Source organism: Carcharodon carcharias, chromosome 6 (assembly GCF_017639515.1).
Source record: "Carcharodon carcharias isolate sCarCar2 chromosome 6, sCarCar2.pri, whole genome shotgun sequence".
NCBI lineage: Eukaryota > Metazoa > Chordata > Chondrichthyes > Lamniformes > Lamnidae > Carcharodon > Carcharodon carcharias.
In genome coordinates, this window is record NC_054472.1 from 27,189,952 (window position 1) to 27,208,574 (window position 18,623).

The 18,623-nt window shown below is 42.0% G+C and overlaps 1 protein-coding gene across 1 annotated transcript in view; it reads left to right on the top strand.

Moving 5' to 3' along the window:
• Window positions 1-17,239, top strand: part of dok6 (docking protein 6) — a 425,625-nt gene extending 408,386 nt beyond the window's left edge. Inside the window, exon 8 of the mRNA XM_041190321.1 lies at window positions 16,965-17,239. Within this exon, the coding sequence (XP_041046255.1) occupies window positions 16,965-17,104 (140 nt within the window). The 3' untranslated portion in view covers window positions 17,105-17,239. The remainder of the gene's footprint in view (window positions 1-16,964) is intronic.
• The last annotated feature ends 1,384 nt before the right edge of the window (window positions 17,240-18,623 follow it).

Genomic DNA, 18,623 nt, shown 5'->3' on the forward strand with positions numbered 1-18,623 from the left:
GGGTGAACAGCCAGTGGGTCTTGGTTCATATCGGTACCAATGACATAGGTAGAAAGAGGGATGAGGTCCTAGAGGCAGCATTTACGGAGCTGGAAAAGAAAGTAACAAGCAGGACCTCAAAGTTGGCAATCTCCGGATTACCAGGCACAATTGAGTATTGATATAGGAGGATAGGACAGATGAATACGTATTTGGGGAGGTGGTGCAGGAGGGAGCGCTTTAGATTCCTGGGACATTGGGAGCAGTTTTGGGGGTGATGGGATCTGTACAAGTTGGGCAGGTTGCACCTGAACAGAGCTGGGACCAATGCCCCCTGCTTGACCATTTGCTAGTGCTACTGGGGAGGCTCTAAACTAACTTGACAGGAAGGTGGGAACCAGGAGGTAAAATTAGGGAGGAAAACAAGGTTCACAAAAATTGGGAGCAACAGCACCAAAATAAGAATTAGTAAAGTTGAAGTTTGAGTAAAGGTGAATGAAGTAAGTTCTAAATTAGGTTTATAGTGCATATATGCGAATGCATGGAGTGTGGTAACTAAGGCTAGTGAGCTATCTATGCAGGGAGCCACGTGAAAATATGATATTGTGCCAATAATGGAGACCTGGCTCATATATTGTGTACTTAACACAATACAAGGTGTTCAGGAAAGATAGGGAAGGAAAGAAAGGAGGAGGGGTGGCTGTATTGATAAACACTATATTACAGTACTGGAGCAAGAGGATGTCCAGAAGAGTCAATAACAGAATCTATTTGTTAGAGCTAAGGAACAATAGAGGCACCATTACCCTACTGTGTATTCTATTGACCACCAACTAGTGGGAAAGATATAGAAGTGTTAGCTAGCTTTTTCTGTTCTAATTGCAAAGCTTCGCTTGTTGCACAGTGGAAGGTTATTACTGTATCACAGATTTATGGACTAGATCTATTTGTGAAGGGCACCTTCTTCTAGTTCAGTAATCTTGTGGCTACAGCTGTTATGTTCATTCATTGATTTTTCCTCTACACTTCTAATTTTTTTTTCTCTCTTTGGCTTCTTTAAAAGCTGAACGCTGTGTCGTACAAAAAAGCCAGTCTTATACAAAATATCAGGAACATATCTCAGAATATCTCATACTCATTCCCAACAGGGAGGAGTGAATGATTGAGTGCTCCATTGATAAATATTTGCTTGAATGAATTGTTAACTGACAAGAAAGCACTTTTATTTCTAGCTACCATCCTCTGCTTAGAGAGCTCTGGATCACAATCCTGTTATCTTGAAAGACAACAGGCAGAGCCATAAATGTCCTTGTCAGGAAAATCAGCAGGAGGGAAAGTCTGCCCCTCTCTCACACACCTCTTAATTTCTAACACAGCAGCATCAACAGAATACTGGGAGCAGGTCAACTGGAAGGAACAGAGTCAGAGGGAGAGGCGCCAATTTTGACTTTTCTCGAAATATCTACGCTGATTGGGGTAAATTGGACTTTGGGTGATGGTATCCAACATGCTATATCAGCTCTTCGCCTGATTTTAGTCTCCATTACCGTCAGTGGAAAGGGAGTTAGGAATGGTGTTTAATGGCCAAGCTGATACTGTCATTTTTCACCAGTAAAATTATTTGAATTACTAAAAAGCAACAGAATTCAGAAAATTGGATGTGCTAAAACTTTCAGAAGAGATTAACTGATGCTTGAAACTCATTTGACCTTGAGCCTGGGGCTTGAGTCGACAGTGACTTCTCACGCTCAGCCCGTCCATTGGGGGCAGCCTTATCGTTCACAAAAAGCAAGGATAACATTAAGTTATGAGCAAAAAGATAGCTAATGCTGTTTGAGCTTGTGCAAACTTGAATTTGTTACAATGGATTGAACTGTTGAATGAGACAACACGTTTATAAAAGCAGCCTTAACTGATGTCTTAATCCAGTGATTATCAGAACACATCCAGATGAAAAATTGGAAAAGAGGTTAAATGCCCTAGAAGAATTGATGGATAACACCAAAAAAAGTGATGAGTGTAAAACACAGTTTATTATCAGTGTGCCAAGAAACTCTGCCACCAGTGATGTGCAGACAATGAGTATGCATCCTGATAAATACTGGCCATAAGGACATGAGGGATTACACAAGAATATCTCAGTCACAAATCCCATCTCCTTTTCACTGACCCAGCAACGATACTCACTTTGCACCAGCAAAATACAGTTGCACTACTGAACGCTTATTATAAATGTGATGAGCGCACAGTAGAGGTTTTGCACTGGAGCAGGTTGAAGACAGGGTGGTGGGGGTGGGGGAGGGTCAATAGGAGGAACGTGAGTGAGTGGGGTTAACATGTGAACATGGTTCAGTGGGGATAACAAGAAACATGGGGAGTGGGGGCTAATCGGAAAAATGGAGGAGTGGAAACGGGAAGAGCACGGGGATTGGACATAATCAGAATATGAAGGGGCTAATGGAGAAATATAAGGAAGTGGGCATAATCAGGGAATATAAGACCATAAGACATAGGAGAAGAAGTAGGCCATTCGGCCCATCCAGCCTGCTCTGCCATTCAGTGAAATCATGGCTGATCTGATAATCCTCAACTCCACTTTCCTGCCTTTTCCCCACAACCCTTGATTCCCTTACTGATTAAAAATCTGTCTATCTCAGCCTCTACAGCCCTCTGCGGTAAAGAATTCCACAGATTGGCTACACTCAGAGAGAAGAAATGCCACTTCATCTCTGTTTTAAACAGGCACCCCCTTACCCTGAGATTATGCCCTCTGGTCCTAGACTCTGCCACAAGGGGAAACAACCTCTCAGCATCTACCCTGTCAAGCCCCCTAAAAATATTATATGTTTCAATAAGGTCACCTCTCATTCTTCTAAACTCCAATGAGCACAGGCCCAACCTACTCCACCTCTCCTGACTGCCTCCAATGCCAGTCTATCTTTCTTCGATAAGGGGACCAACATTGTTCACAGTATTCTAGGTGTGGTCTAACTAGTGCCTTGTATAGTTTTAGCAAGGCTTCCCTATTTTTATCCTCCATTCCCTTTGAAATAAAGACCAAATATGAGGGAGTGGAGGTTAGGGTTAGGAATATGAGGGAGTGGAGATAATGGGGGAATATGAGGGAGTGGGGGTAATGGGGGAATATGAGGGAGTGGGGATAATGGGGTGTATGCTGGAATGGGGATAATGAGGGATATGGAGGATTTGGGGAAAATAAGGAACATGAGGGAGTGGGAACAATAAGGAATACAAGGCGGTGAGGATAGTGAAGAATATGGGACAAGTGAACATTGGTGTGAGCAAAGACGATAAGGGAATGTATTGAGTAAAGTGAGAACAATGAGCAGCTTGTCAGTTTGGATATGAATAGTTTAAAAATTATCTTTAAATGTTTGGCAATTGTAAATATATGTATTAACAGTATTTAGTTAAAAGATTGAGCAAAGATAAAATGTAAATTAGGAATAAAGTAAGTGGGATATGAAGAAAATGACCATTAGATACCAGGCACATAGAAAAGGTTAACATTACACCAGATTGTTTTCAAAGACTTTAAACTTCACACTTTCATTAATTAGAACTGTCAGTAACTAATTGAATTGCAGCATTGTTAATTTTCTGACTACATTTCCAAATTAATAAAAATATTGTATATTAATTTATTTTATTCAAATCTATACCTTGAGGAATTGATATCAGAACTGGGAAAGAATTTAAAATGTTTCAGAATAAATTAAAGTCACTGTGCATCCATGCAGGTTAATCAAGCACGTGATATTAAACCATAATTCAGGAACACATTTGTTGATAAATGTGCATAAATGTAATAGTTAAAAATATAGTTTTTAATATATATAAAAATATAGGATTAGCTTACTACCAAAATAACCCAGTTTGGATTTATAAATTAGTTTACAGTAAGAAGCACATTTAATATCATGACTTACCAGAAAATTCTCTATGTAAGTTTATAGAAAAAGATGTTTGCCTAGAAACTGGATCATCTTATGCTTGTTTGACGCATCTAAAATGGGTGGCTAAGGGTTCAATGTGGTGGGCAACACAACATGCCCATCTCATGCTGAATGTCCAAATTCCACCACATTGGATTGGGCTGCTCCATAGGCGTCCGTGGCAGGCACTCGAAATATTTTTTAAAAAGCCTCTTTACAATGTTAAAATAAGGTTCCAATACTTCTTGTAGGACCCTGCCAGAAAATTTGCCACAGGAGCACGATTGATGGGACTTGTCCATTCCAGACAGGTTATTTGCTGGTTTGTGGTCTATAGTTTGGGTTTTTTTTTTCCCCCATACCACAAGTAGTTCTGACTTCTGGAACAACTTTGTGTCACAATTGGGAGGCTCAAACCAGGGCAAGGACAGCACTGTCTGGAGCTGTTAATCACTGCGGCTTTTAATATTTACACCAAAGGGTTTATCCAGGCTTCATAAGTTGACATCAATGATATCACTCAGGTTGTTTAGTACCACTGTATTAGGGTGTCCACTGTATTAGTGTGGTGACTAAGTTCTCTATACCAAGAGGAACATATACATCACATTCCCCAGGAGGGATGAGAGAACACTAGACCTAACCTACATGACAGGCCAATGCAGGGTCCAAGGTGCCATTGACAGCACCAACATGGCTTTGCATGCTCCCATCACCAGTCTGGTTCTATCTCAATAGAGATACCACTTCCCGAACGTGCTGTTTGTTTGTGGCCATAGGGATGCTTCAGTGGTCAAATAGGCATGCAGCAAATAAGGAGAAGGGACATTACTAGCTAGTTCATGATAATTTCATGTGGTCCTCGCACCCCATTTGAACAGGCCCTTTGGCACCTTTCATTGTTTATTTTTTGGATGGTGGGACAATGGCTAGAATTTTACCCACATTAACATAGACACTTCAGGTGAGCTAAGTATTTGCAATAGATTCTCTGCTTCAGTTTGTTTCTGGAAGCTATGCAAAAGTTCTGCAAGTGCAAAAGAGGCAATGTTTGTTATACCAGAGGTTGGAATATATCAGAACATTATTTCCAGCCTCTATCAAGTTCACTAAGGAAAGCAAACACCAACAGACAAAAACAGCTATTCTCTTACTTCAGTATCTATAACCCACAGGAATCACTACTTTTTGATTTAATTGGTGATTATGCAGATTGTGTGCATGTGTTTGTGTATGTTTGTATCTCTATGTTTCTTATGCTCACCTGTGTCTCTGTCTATATGTTGTTACGACTCCCTTATATTCAACCTCCTCGGTTGGTCACAGCAAAGGTTTAAGGTTCTTCTTCATGAGGATATGCCTTTTCTAAATTGGAATGTATTTAACTATTTAAGCAGTAAGGAGCCAATCAAATAAGGTTTATTTGAGTCAAAGAAATAGCAAATTTATTCACCACTATACCTGAGAAAAATAATAAAATCACAACACCAAGCATTTGGCGCTCATGCAGTCATTAGGGCCCCCACACGCACCAGTATCTGAAATAAGGGGTTATAGAGTCCAATTTAAAAAGGTAAAAGAATATACGGTTAAGTGCCCTTTGATTTTCTTTGGGCTGAAGGTTTTAAACACTGCAGCCAATTTGGGTTAGCTGGTTTCTTGGATGCAGTCAGATGTAGAAGATGTTGCGTTATTAAGGGGATCTCGGTTTCTGTAGAGCTGACTTCTCGAACTGGGTGACACACTTATTCCAAAGGAGAAGGAGAAAGAGCAGCCTTCAGCCTGTTTCCTCTGCTGAAGATTTTTTTGACACCGCCTGTGTCACTTGCAACCTCTCTCAAGTGGCTGGGCAGCCTTGCCTTGAAATACTTCACCCATTCTGTATTTCCAAGCAGTTCTTAGCAGGTCTGCCTGTGGTAGCCATTGTTGCAATATCCAGTGCTTTGCATTTTTAATGTCTCTCCCTTAGATGGTTAGGGGTTTTGCTGGCTGCCTGGATTGTAGGAAATGTGTCCCCCTTCACACTCCCCTGAGGGCGATTTGTTTTTCTCACCTTGACCTTGGAATGTGGCCTTGCATTTTAAGCAGTTTGCTTTGTCTCAGTTCAAATTGCAAAATTTCCAGTCAGTTGGAAGTTGAAAAGTCATATTTTCAAACATTAAGGAGCATAACCTCATGACAATGTATGCACGTGTCTAGACGTGTGTGCGCGTCTGAATAAATTTGTCTCTGTCTGTGCCTGTGTGTATGTCGGTCTCCATGCCTGTGTGTCTGTGTGTACGTGCATGTGTGTGTTTGTATACATGTCTGAGTTTGAGTATATGAATTTCTGTGTGTGTGTGTGTGCGTGCGCACGTGCATGTGTCTGTTCTGTGTCTGTGTGTGTGTGTGCGCGCGTGCGTGCATGTGTCTGATCTGTGTGTGTGTGTGTATATCCTAAATTTTGATTTGGTGAGATTGTCAGAAATAATTACTATGCACTGCTAGAAATAAATTCTTAATATTTATTCAACACATATGTCAGGAATGGAAAAGTACAAAAAGAAGCTGTTTTCACGAACATTTTTCCCTCTTTGCTATTTAAGTTAGGAAACGTTTAGAAAGAAAGTAAAGATTATTTTCCATCCTTTGAAACATGTTCAACCTCGGCCCAGAGTGAATTTCTGACTGCGTCTGGCTCCTGTCTAAAGGACCAAGGACTGGGAAGCTGTTTGGCACTTGTTATCACATCAAGCTCTTGTGTCACAGCAGCTGGTATTTGAAAAGACTGATTTTATTTCCAGATTAAATATTTATGCAATGCTTGCATTTTACTGATGCCCTGATTAGATGGAGGGATGAATTGTGCTGCAGTGAGTGTAAAACCATGAGGAGCATTATGACAAATAAAGATAAATGAGCAACTGCACGGAAAACAATGATGAATATGTAGTTATGTTATATTGGTAAATAATGCATTTTCTGTTGAGCTCAGCTCCTGAATCATCTCAAAGCTAGTTGTGTACTGAAAAATCCTTCTGAATAGTGCCAACACTATGCCTAATGAAGTGTAATGTAAGTTGATTGGTTTCTCTTACACCTCGCATTCAACACTGTTTGTCAACATGGCCATGTGGACCACAGAACAGAAAGAAAGCACTTGAATGTTTCAAATACTATGAGGTATACTTCCCTAGCCCTCTCTCTCACACCCACCACCCCCGTACCTCCACCTGCCCAAGCTAATGTTTTGGGTGACTGGTCAGTGGGGTGCACTAGTTAGCCTGAGGGAAAGCCTGCTTATGTTTGAGGGCAGAGCTGTGGTTAGAGATTGAGCAGCCCAGGGCAGCTCACTAGCTCGGGGCCCTCAGTGCTGGCCTCTGGGCCACAGATATTAGGTCCATTAGAGAGGAATATTTGGAAACAGGACTAGGGAGACTCCAAGATTAATTTGGGGCAGGCATGAGCACTCCTGCTCCCACTACCCCACCACAAGCAAGGGGAACAGGTCCTCAGAATCCACTTTGGTTAGGCTGCCAGCTAATACTGGCTGTAATATGCACAGCCCCCACCCCCCCCAGTTCAGTCCAAAAATGATAACCCAGGTTTCATAAAAATCATAAAGCCCTGCTTTTCATTTTTAATGAGCTCTATGGCCCAACTCAAGGGGCTGCACCACCCCTGCCAGGCCTGGGGGAATAGGGGGCCACTGCACCAACCCAGCATAGCCCAGAGAAATGGGACAGTTGTAGGCCCAGATTAACAGCAGGTGGGTCCAGCAACCCAGCGGTAGGCCCCCGGGGAACATTGCTGCATCCACAGTGACAGTGGCAATGAGATAATAGGTTAGTATCCTGGAATCATTCAAGAGCTAATTGGATGTTGTAATGGCCCTAAGGGTCATTTTTGATGAACAAACAATGATGGGCCAAATGACCTTTCTTGTCCATAACTACCTTGTGATCTCTTGTAGCCAAATGTTTCTGGAAACTGTCCACCAGCAGAACTGTTTGAACAATGGTCACTGAACTTTAATGTTTCTGGCTGCTTCCAGAGCATACAGATAAGTATGGTACCTGTAAATAAGCCCTGCCAATAGTAGGCAAAAGAATTTCATCAGCACCGGTTTGTTAATAATATCTCATAATGTGATTTAACCCTGGAGTGGGATTATCTGGTTAGTCTCAATTTATGCCAATGTTTGGTCAGTTTTGCTGTATGGACACATACCTACTGCTCTTCAGAAAAGGATGTAGAAAGGGCATTACAGTTTGTAATAATAGGCAGAGATCTCTTCAAACAGATTTCCATCTATTCTATATCCCAGTCAAGTCTGCAGTAAACTCTAGGACTAGGAGTAAGCAATTGAATCCTTCTAGTATATTTCCACCATTCAGTGAGATTCGGAATGGCTGATTCTGGCCTAACTACTTCGCTCCATGTCCCTTAATACATTTGGATAACAAAAATCTATCAATCCCAGTTTTAAAATTAACAGTTGTTTTAGCATCAGTTGCCATTTGAGAGAGAGAGAGAGCTCCAAACTTCGGCGAGCCTTCGTGTGTGGAAGTATGTCCTAATTTCACTCCTGAAAGATCTGGCTGTACTTTTTTTTTATTCTTTCATGGGACATGGGTGTCACTGGCTAGGCCAGAAATTTTATTGCCCATCTCTAATTGTCCTTGAGAAGGTAGTGATGAGCTGCCTCCTTGAACCGCTGCGGTCCATGATTTGAATCCGAAACTAGGGTGCTGAATCTAAATAAAGGGTATGAGGCGCGAGTTGGTAATGATGGATTGGGGAACCTTACTAAAAGGGTTGATGGCGGATAGACAATGGCTATTATTTAAGGAACGTATGCATGAGTTACAACATTCCTGTCTGACACAAAAATAAAACACGAAAGGTGGCTCAACCATGGATTACAAAAGAAATTAGGGATAGTATTAGATCCAAAGAGGAGACATATAAAATTGGCAGAAAAAGCAGCAAGCCTGAGGATTGGGAGGCGTTTAGAATTCAGCAAAAGTGGACAAAAAGATGGATCAAGAAGGGAAAAATGGAGTATGAGAGTCAACTTGCAGGGAACATAAAAACTGACTGTAAAAGCTTCTGTGAAGAGAAAAAGATTAGCAAAGACAAATGTAGGTCCCTGACAGTCAAACAAGAGAAATTATAATGGGGAACAAAGAAATGATAGAGGAATCAAACACATATTTTGATTCTGTCTTCACAAAAGAGGACACAAATAATTTTTCAGAAATGTTAGGGAACCAAGGCTCTAATGAGAGGGTGGAATTGAAGAAAATCAGTATAAGTTTAAAAAAAATGCTGCTAGAGAAATTAATGGGGTAATTAAATGCTGAAAAATCCCAAAAGCTTGATAATCTACATCACAGAGTACTAAAGAAGTGGCTCTGGAAATACTGGATGCATTGGTGGTCATCTTCTGAAATTCTATAGACTCTGGAGCAGTACCTACAGATCAGTGGAGAAGAAAAGAGTTGATGTTTCGAGTCCTCATGACCCTTCAACAGAACTGAGTGAATTTAAGGAGAGAGGTGAAATATAAGCTGCTTTAAGGTTGGGGGGGTGCGGTGGTTGTAGGGACAAGCAAGCAGTGATAGGAGCAGATAATCAAAAGATGTCACAGACAAAAGAACACAGAGGCGTTGAAGGTGGTGATTTTATCTAAACGAATGTGCTAATTAAGAATGGATGGTAGGGCACTCAAGGTACAGCTCTAGTGGGGTTGGAGTGGAAAGGCTAGAAGGGAATAAAAGATAAAAGGTGTGGCTATGGGTACCCGCATGGGCCTGTCTCTTTATGGGGTATGTGGAACATGCCTTGTTCCAGTCCTACTCCAGCCCCCTTCCACAACTCTTTCTCCGGTACATCGATGATTACTTTGGTGCTGCTTCATGCTCTCGTCGGGACTTGGAAAAACTTATTAATTTTGCTTCCAATCTCCACCCCTCCATCATTTTCACATGATCCATCTCTGACACTTTTTTTCCCTTCCTTGACCTCTCTGTCTCAATCTCTGGTGATAGACTGTCCACCAATATCCATTACAAGCCTACCGACTCCCATAGCTACCTCAACTACAGCTCCTCACACCCCGCTTCCTGTAAGGACTCCATCTCTCAGTTCCTTCGCCTCTATCGCATCTGTTCTGATGATGCTACCTTCAAAAACAGTTCCTCTGACATGTCCTCCTTCTTCCTTAACCGAGGTTTTCCATCCACGGTTGTTGACAGGGCCCTCAACCGTGTCCGACCCATCTCCCGTGCATCCACCCTCACGCCTTCTCCTCCCTCCCAGAAACATGAAAGGGTCCCCCTTGTCCTCACTTATCACCCCACCAGCCTCCGCATTCAAAGGATCATGCTCCGCCATTTCCGCCAACTCCAGCATGATGCCACCACCAAACACATCTTCCCTTCACCCCCCCCGGCGGCATTTCTTAGGGATTGTTCCCTCTGGGACACCCTGGTCCACTCCTCCATCACCCCCTACTCCTCAACCCCCACCTATGGCACCTCCCCATGCCCACGCAAAAGATGCAACACCTGCCCCTTCACTTCCACTCTCCTCACCGTCCAAGGGCCCAAACACTCCTTTCAAGTGAAGCACCATTTCACTTGCATTTCCCCCAACTTAGTCTACTGCATTCGTTGCTCCCAATGCAGTCTCCTCTACACTGGAGAGACCAAACATAAACTGGGCGACCACTTTGCAGAACACCTGAGGTCTGTCCGCAAGAATGACCCAAACCTCCCTGTCGCTTGCCATTTTAACACTCCACCCTGCTCTCTTGCCCACATGTCTGTCCTTGGCTTGCTGCATTGTTCCAGTGAAGCCCAACGCAAACTGGAGGAACAACACCTCATCTTCCGACTAGGCACTTTACAGCCTTCCAGACTGATTATTGAATTCAACAACTTTAGATTTTGAACTCCCCCTCCATCCCCACCCCCTTTCTGTATCTTCCCCCCTCCTTTTGTTTTTTCCAATAATTTATATAGATTTTTCTTTTCCCACCTATTTCCATTATTTTTAAATATTTTATGCTCTGCTAGCCTTTCCACTCCACCCCCACTAGAGCTGTACCTTGAGTGCCCTAGCATCCATTCTTAATTAGCACATTCATTTATATAATATCACCACCTTCAACGCCTCTGTGTTCTTTTGTCTGTGACATCTTTTGATTATCTGCTCCTATCACTGCTTGCTTGTCCCTACAACCACACCACCCCCCCACTTCTCTCCTCCAACCTAACCACCACACTCCCCACAACCCCCCCCACCCCCCCCGCCCCCCCCCCAAACCACCACCACCACCTTAAACCAGCTTATATTTCATCCCTCTCCTTAAATTCACTCAGTTCTGTGAAGGGTCATGAGGACTCGAAACGTCAACTCTTTTCTTCTCCACCAATGCTGCCAGACCTCCTGAGTTTTTCCAGGTAATTCTGTTTTTGTTTTGGATTTCCAGCATCCGCAGTTTTTTGTTTTTATCTTAAAGGCAAACCATAGGTTCCCATAAACAGCAAATAAGACTAGTGGCCTATTCATGTGCTTAAGGTTGAGGGAAGAATATTGGGTCTTTCTCAAAATGTGTCCCATGATCTTTTAAATTCACCTGAACAGGAGAATAGAATCTTGGTTTAAAAAGTTATCCACAAGACAGTCACCTGGAATTTCTGTGATGGTCCTTCTGGTCTCTTGTAGCAGAAGAACAGCAGAAATGGCCATTTTCAGCATTTTGTCAAGGTTTCTAGCAATGCTCCTCCAAAGTTATATGATTGATCAAGATACATGAGAAGGGGTAAAATATGACACTCCTATTATACCACCCCTAAGTTTGACAGTAACAGGGTCCTTAAAGGATTTAGCAGGATAAAGGAACTTTCTCAATCTCTGTGTTTAATTGTTTATGTACTGATTGCAATGAAACACATTTGACAGCTTTCTTGAGGTTTAAAATCAAAAAGGAGTTAGTTTTTATTGAGCTAAAAACCCACCCAGGTAAAGATAGCTAAATATTTAAAAAGGTAAACCATGCTTCTCGAACTTTTGAGACCCACATTCTCTCTCTCCCTCTCTCTCTCTCTCCCTCTCACACACACACAAACACACACAAGCATGCAAGATTTATAAATTATACTGTAGGTAGTTATTTTTGTAGCCAAATTCCAGTTCAATGCTGGAAGATTAAAAAGGTGAGAGCTTGTGGCTTATGAGTTATTTGCTGTTCACTGTGGCTGTGGCAGAAATTTTTTCAAGTTCTTTTAGATTCCAGGGGCTGAGCTGAAGCCCATATAACTGTAATTGCCAGAGACAGTTTCTTTTTAATCCGAAATCCGTCTCTTCCAGGAATTGATGAGTTTTGTACCTAAGGTTCCTTTCAATGGAAAATTCATAATCTCTGTGCTGGATTTTTAAGAGCTAGGGTCTTGGCAGAGGAGAGAAGAGAGCTCCTTACTGCTCCATTGGAAGCTTTTCCAGACTACTCTCTGCTTCTGTCTTTAGCAGCTTGTATTAAAGAGATTTCAAAATGGTTACTTCAGTCACATGACCTCTCTCTCCCCATAATGATTTCAGAAGGTGCTGTTTTCCTGATGTATGAACTGACAATTGTTTTGGTTTCATGGCTGAGGGGTGGGGATGAGCAGATTCTATAATACCCCAGCCATTAACCTCCTGAATAAGTCATTATCCATCTTGATGAGGTAAGAAGACATAACTCCTTATAAGCATTGTTCTAACAGACTTTCTGTCTCTGCTGGAGAGATGGTCTTTTGAAATGTAAATGTTAGGTTTGTACATTCTTCAGTAAATCCCTTTAAAGTAGTTCTTGACATCCTCAGGTGTGAAATTCCATGAGGCATGTCTGAATTGTAATTCACAGTGGAACTTTCCAGAAGCTGGTCAATTTGCAATACCAGACGTCAGGTAAATCGTGGCAGACATCTTTAGTCCGTGTCTTGACTTTAAAACGTCCTTGTTAAAAGTTCAGTCTATGTTTGGTCAACCGGTGAAAATACAGGTTAATATCACTCAGGCACAAGTCACATCATTGCGACAAAATATATAAACAGTGGTGAATTAGGAAGCCATCAGTTAATGAGATAATCAGCAGTTGCATTGTGCTGTGCATACCACTTTTATTCTGATGTATTGTCAAATATATAAATAGGTAAGAAAATAAAAAAAAATCAGGTTTTTGATTGAAGATATTAAATACTACAGCCTGTGTTAACATAGGACAGTGCAGGAAGAAAGCAGAACCATTGCCACACTCTGAGATGAGTTTTTAAATTGATATGTATATTTTTATATTTGACCATAAGACGCATAAAGACAATTCTGTGTACAGTTTTGGAGTTAATCTATTCCCAAATAGATTCATTTGTTCAGCATAGTTTTAAAAGGAGTATCTTTCTTGAGCTTTTTCTAAGTAAGATATTGAACTTAGTCGCTGTTGATTGAATGACATATAGTGTACAGTATGTAACTCCTGGTTAATAATCACCCTCAATGCAATTTTTGAAATAAAAATGCATTTACCTTGTATTTGACTGAAGACAATTAAGTGTTGTAGTTGGTTGGCATGCTGCACTTTCACTTCCAACATTTGGTTTCAAACTCATCCCAGTTGCTCAATGTGATGCAAGTTCCCTCTTTCCTGACTTAAAGGTATTAACTTGATGTTACTGGGATTTCCCTGCCTAGCTTCTAGTGCCATTAGCACAATTTTGGTTATCTCACTCATCAGTGCAATAAGGAGTTAAAGCTCCTTGGGGCAGACCTAGACTTGTTACGATAATGTAAGGAAGAAAGAATATGCATCGATATAGCACCGTTCATAACCTCAGGTCGTCCCAAAGCCTGTTACAGCCAGTGAAGTACTTTTGAAGTGTGGTCGCTGTTGTAATGTAGGAAATGGGACAACACATTTGCACATAGCTAGATCCCAAAAACAGCCAGGCAAATATGGGGGAGAATTTTCTCCCCGTCGGGGGTTGTGGGGGTGTTGTGCGGGGGCGGAACCAATCGGCAACACCGATTGGCTGGGCGCTGCCATTTTATGTGGGCGAGCCTTAATTGGCCCGCCCAGCATGACGTATGCCAGGAAGTGCTGAGCACTCCCTGTGCAGGTGGGGGGGTGGTTGTTGCCTGAGTTGGGAGTGCGATCTTTCACACACGCACGCGAAAGAGCGCAGAAATCTCCAAGGCACCTCTGTGCCTCAGGGGGATTAATTTTAAGTTTAACCAGTCTAATAAAGTGTGGTAAAATTCTTTATGACATGTCCCCTCATGTGAAACTGTCACATGAGCACGGACGTGTGCATTAATCTCAATAAAACTTTTAAATCCTGCATGGAACCTCATCCCGGCCGTGGATGAGGTTCCATGGAAAATGGGAAGGCCGCCTGGGCTCTTCGCCCACTCGCCAACCTTAAGGTTGGACAGGCAGCTCAGCTGATTGCCTAAGTTGCTTTTTAACAGGCCTTTGACAGTTCAGCGGGTGCACAGTCGAATTGGCTGTGCGCCTGCCGAACTGAAAACCTGAATGATGCACGGTGATGTCAGGATGCCCGCCGGACATCACCCAGCGTCATTTTACGCTTTGGCGAGTGGACCCTGCCCCCACAAGCCAAGCCTAAGATTCTGCCCATGATGTTTTAAGAGATGATGGTTGAGGGATAAATGGTGCCAGGGTGAGCACCCCTACTCTTGTTCTATACAGTAACATGGGGTATATTCCATCCACCTGAAAGGGCATTGTGACTGCTCTTAATTAGAAACTTCAGGGCCCTACTGGAATTCTCCTTGCCCCCTTACACACCTCCTGGCAGTTCCACACCATCCCTTCTCAGCCTTTAGTCACAAAAAAAAGCATCTTTCCTTTAAGCTTCTATACAAGTTGCTAATAACCTGTAACAGTGCCTGATTTTCAATTCCCCTCCCTGTAAGGTGAACCTGCAAAGTCCCACGATAAACACAGTTCGCATTAGCAGCTCTCCGTGAAAATGACGAGTAGCCCAAAAAAATTGAGAGAGTTTCTTCCACTCACTTCACCAGGCACTCATTCCTATCACCTCATCCACCTCCTGCGGGGATTGAGCTGGGGGACTAACGTTAGCCCCAATGAATTCATATAGGATTGTATGAGTAATCTCTGATCATAGAAATTTACAGCACAGAAAGAGGCCATTTGGCCCATCATGTCTAATCTAAATTTCCAGCTCTTGGTCTGTAACCTTGTACATTACTGTAATTCAAGTGATATCCAAGAACATTTTAAATGTAATGAAGGTAACTGCCTCTACCACCACTCTCTGGGTGCAATCATTTCCCCTCGAATCCCCTTTAAACCTCCTATATCCAAACAATTCACAGAATCGTTACAATGCAGAAGGAGGCCATTCAGCCCAGTGTGTCCGCACCCACTTTTCAAATAAGTAGTTCACCTGGTGCCATTCCCCACTTTCTCCCTGTAACCCTGCAGATTCTTCCTTTTCAGATAGCAGTCTAATTCCCTTTTGAATGCTTCGATTGAACCTGTTTCCTCCACACTCTCAGGCAGAACATTCCAGACCTTAACCACTCACTGCGTGAAAAAGTTTTTTTTCTCATGTCGCTTTTGCCTCTTGACCCATTACTTTACATCTGTGCCCTCTCGTCCTCGATCCTTCCACCAATGGGAACAGTTTCTCTCTATCTACTCTGCCTAGATTCATGGTTTGGAATAAATCTTTCAAATCTCATCTCAGCCTTCTCTTCTCCAAAGAGAGTTGCCCCAACTTCTCCAATCTATCTTCATAACTGAACTTCCTCATTCCTGAAATCATTCTTATGAATCGGATGTAGGAAAGAGGAAGAGTATAAGGGAGTGTATTTCCAGTCTAGATGGAAGTGAAGGAGAGTTCAGGGCAGTAACCATTGTGGTAATGCTAACGTAGAGACGAGAAAAGTTGTAACAAAGGGAAACTGAAAATGAGAAAAAATCACTCATTAAGACAACAAGTGTTTTCTTGTCCTGTCCAGGAGCAAAAGAATATTATTGGAAGAACATCAAGTTCTTCCCAAGTTCTGGTTGAGATCGGAGGACATAAGACCAAGAATATTAATCGATGAAGAAGTGCTAGAGATGGAGCCATTGAAATTAAGTATTGGAGGCTGATCAAGTGCAATGAGAGACTCATGGGAATGACCGACAGAAGTTTCAACTATGATGGGGTGTAAAACGGGAAGTGGCAGCTGGTGTATAACCCACGTGCTTCTCCGGGCAGTTAATGGGAACAAAAGTCAGTCAGGTCTACAAGGGTCTGCCAATCTACTAGTGTCCATTGTACACCCTCATCAAAGTTGAAAGCTCTGCCCTTTGTGGTTGAAATATTGAAAGAAACAATGTAATTGAAGTTCACCTTCAGCCTGGATGTAAAATGGATGGTAACAGAAGTCGATGGGAAAGAAAATCAGCCAGAATTTAGATTGGACGACGGCTCCACTACTGTCCATCTTGCACACCCAGTAAAATTGAATTTTACACCCGATCTTCTCATTATCCCAGCGAAGCAAACCCGGATTTATTCAGTCAGACACTGCACTGAGATTTGATTTAAAGGAAGTTTGCGAATGCAAAACAGAATCATTAGCAATAAAGTAGATCAGGTTGGATGATGATTAATAAAGGTTTTATTTGGAAAAACTATAGGTTGCTAGAAACCCCTGCACCATTTGAAAATCATCAAACTTTAGACATTTGCAGCACAGAATTAGGTCATTCAGCCTGTTGCCTCCATTCAGGCTCTTTGTTAATCTAATCCTACTGATCTCTCTCTATAGATAAACCAAAGAATATAGAGCACAGAATGAGGCCATTTAATTCAGATGAGGCTGCAAATTTGGAGAAATTTGAGAGGAAATATGAAACTGCTCTGTCTGTGCTGTTATTAATGTTAAGATTATAACAGAGGAGTTGACTCCTCATGAGAGTTTCATCAATTCTTGTAACATAACTTTTTCTTTCCCCGACAGGAAATGAGTTAAACTTGACAAAGGTTCCTCGGGCACAGACCTTCCCTAGCTACATCTCGGAACAGAGTCACGAGCACCAATACTTATTATCTTCATCTAGTGGCTACGGATCAAGCTACAGCTCTGGGCTGGCCCAGTGATGTGTGTCAGAACAATGGGAAGAGTCACTGTGAGTCGGGCCACACTTGTACCAAGAGAAGTCTGAATATATAACAGTGAGAGGGTCGAGGACTCAATACAGGTGAAACAAAACAAGACTCGTGTGGCTGTTACTGTACTTGAAGCATTCAGGTGATAAACTGAATATTCATGGCTTAAAAAAGAAATCTTTTTTTTATATTAATTGGCTCCCACCTGCTAATACTTACGTACCTCCTCGGGAAGTAGTATTTGATGTAAAAAAAATGTAATGTAGAGTATTTTTTAAAATCCTACTGCTGTAAAACAAAGCTTGTGTGTGTGAAGCACGCTTGTTTGGATAAGTCTAGAAGTGGTTGAGTCAAATTGTCTGTATCTGCCACACCTGTCTGTTACACAGTGGTTCTGTTACTGTTACTAATTCAGGTGGTTACTTTCAGATTCAGTCAGGCAATTGCACACATTTTATCCAATCATTTTTGTAAGAAAGAAATACCCTGGGATTTTTTTATTTCATCTGTAATCAGGTTGCTGGTTTATTTGAGGCCATCTTATTTGTTTATCAGGTTGAATGTTCTCTGTAGAATAAGGGCTCAAATGTTTCATGTTGGCAGAGTGTTTTCAGTGCCTGGGTCAGGGGAGCAGCGTGGGGTTTCCATGTAGTCGATTTTTGTAAGTAGACCATCAAGATGGTTTTCTGCTTGATTACTTGGCTGTCCAGCATGAGAAACAAGAGACATGAATGAGTTGCTAAATCACTAAATGACATTTGAAAGTACAGTATAAAGAAAACAAAGCAGAAACTGTCTCTGGAAGTGTATTGGACAACTTCTGCTCAATTCTCTGCAAACGCAGGTCAGTAGCCAGGTACCTCTTAAAGGAAACACTCAAAGTATGCACCTGATGTTGCATAACTGCACCTTTTCCCCAGTTGGACCCATAAAGCACTAACTAATTTGTTGAAAAATTGCTTGCAACCTGAAAATAGTGCATTGTTTAACCAGGCATTTCCCTGCAGAAGGGCCATATTAAGTGATGTTGAACTTTCAGTGGCAGCTGATTATCACACAACAAGCTCGGTGCCCATTATATGGATTTTGGGTTGCTCCTACTTTAAGCTCCTTAAGACATAAAATTTGAGATCCCAGGAAGCTGGAGTTGAAACTGTAGTGCCAGGGGATAGTGAATTACAGCTTGCCATTACTAAAACATTAACAGAAAATTCTGGAAATACTTGATAACTCAAACAGCATCTGCAGCCATATTAGTTTTGATAAAGGATCTGCACCTAAAATGTCAACCTGGCTGTTTCTCTTTCCACAGATGCTGCTTGTCCTGCTGAGCATTTCCAGCATCTGCAGTGTTTTGTGTAGGTTTATCACTAAAGCCAGCAGTGATTGAACATCCATAATCCTAACATATCCCGCTGCATATGCATGTTGATTTATGTTTAAAGGAATACACGCTGCTGCACCTAAGTTACTCAAATAGAATCAGGTTTCAGGATTTCTGGGCCAGCCT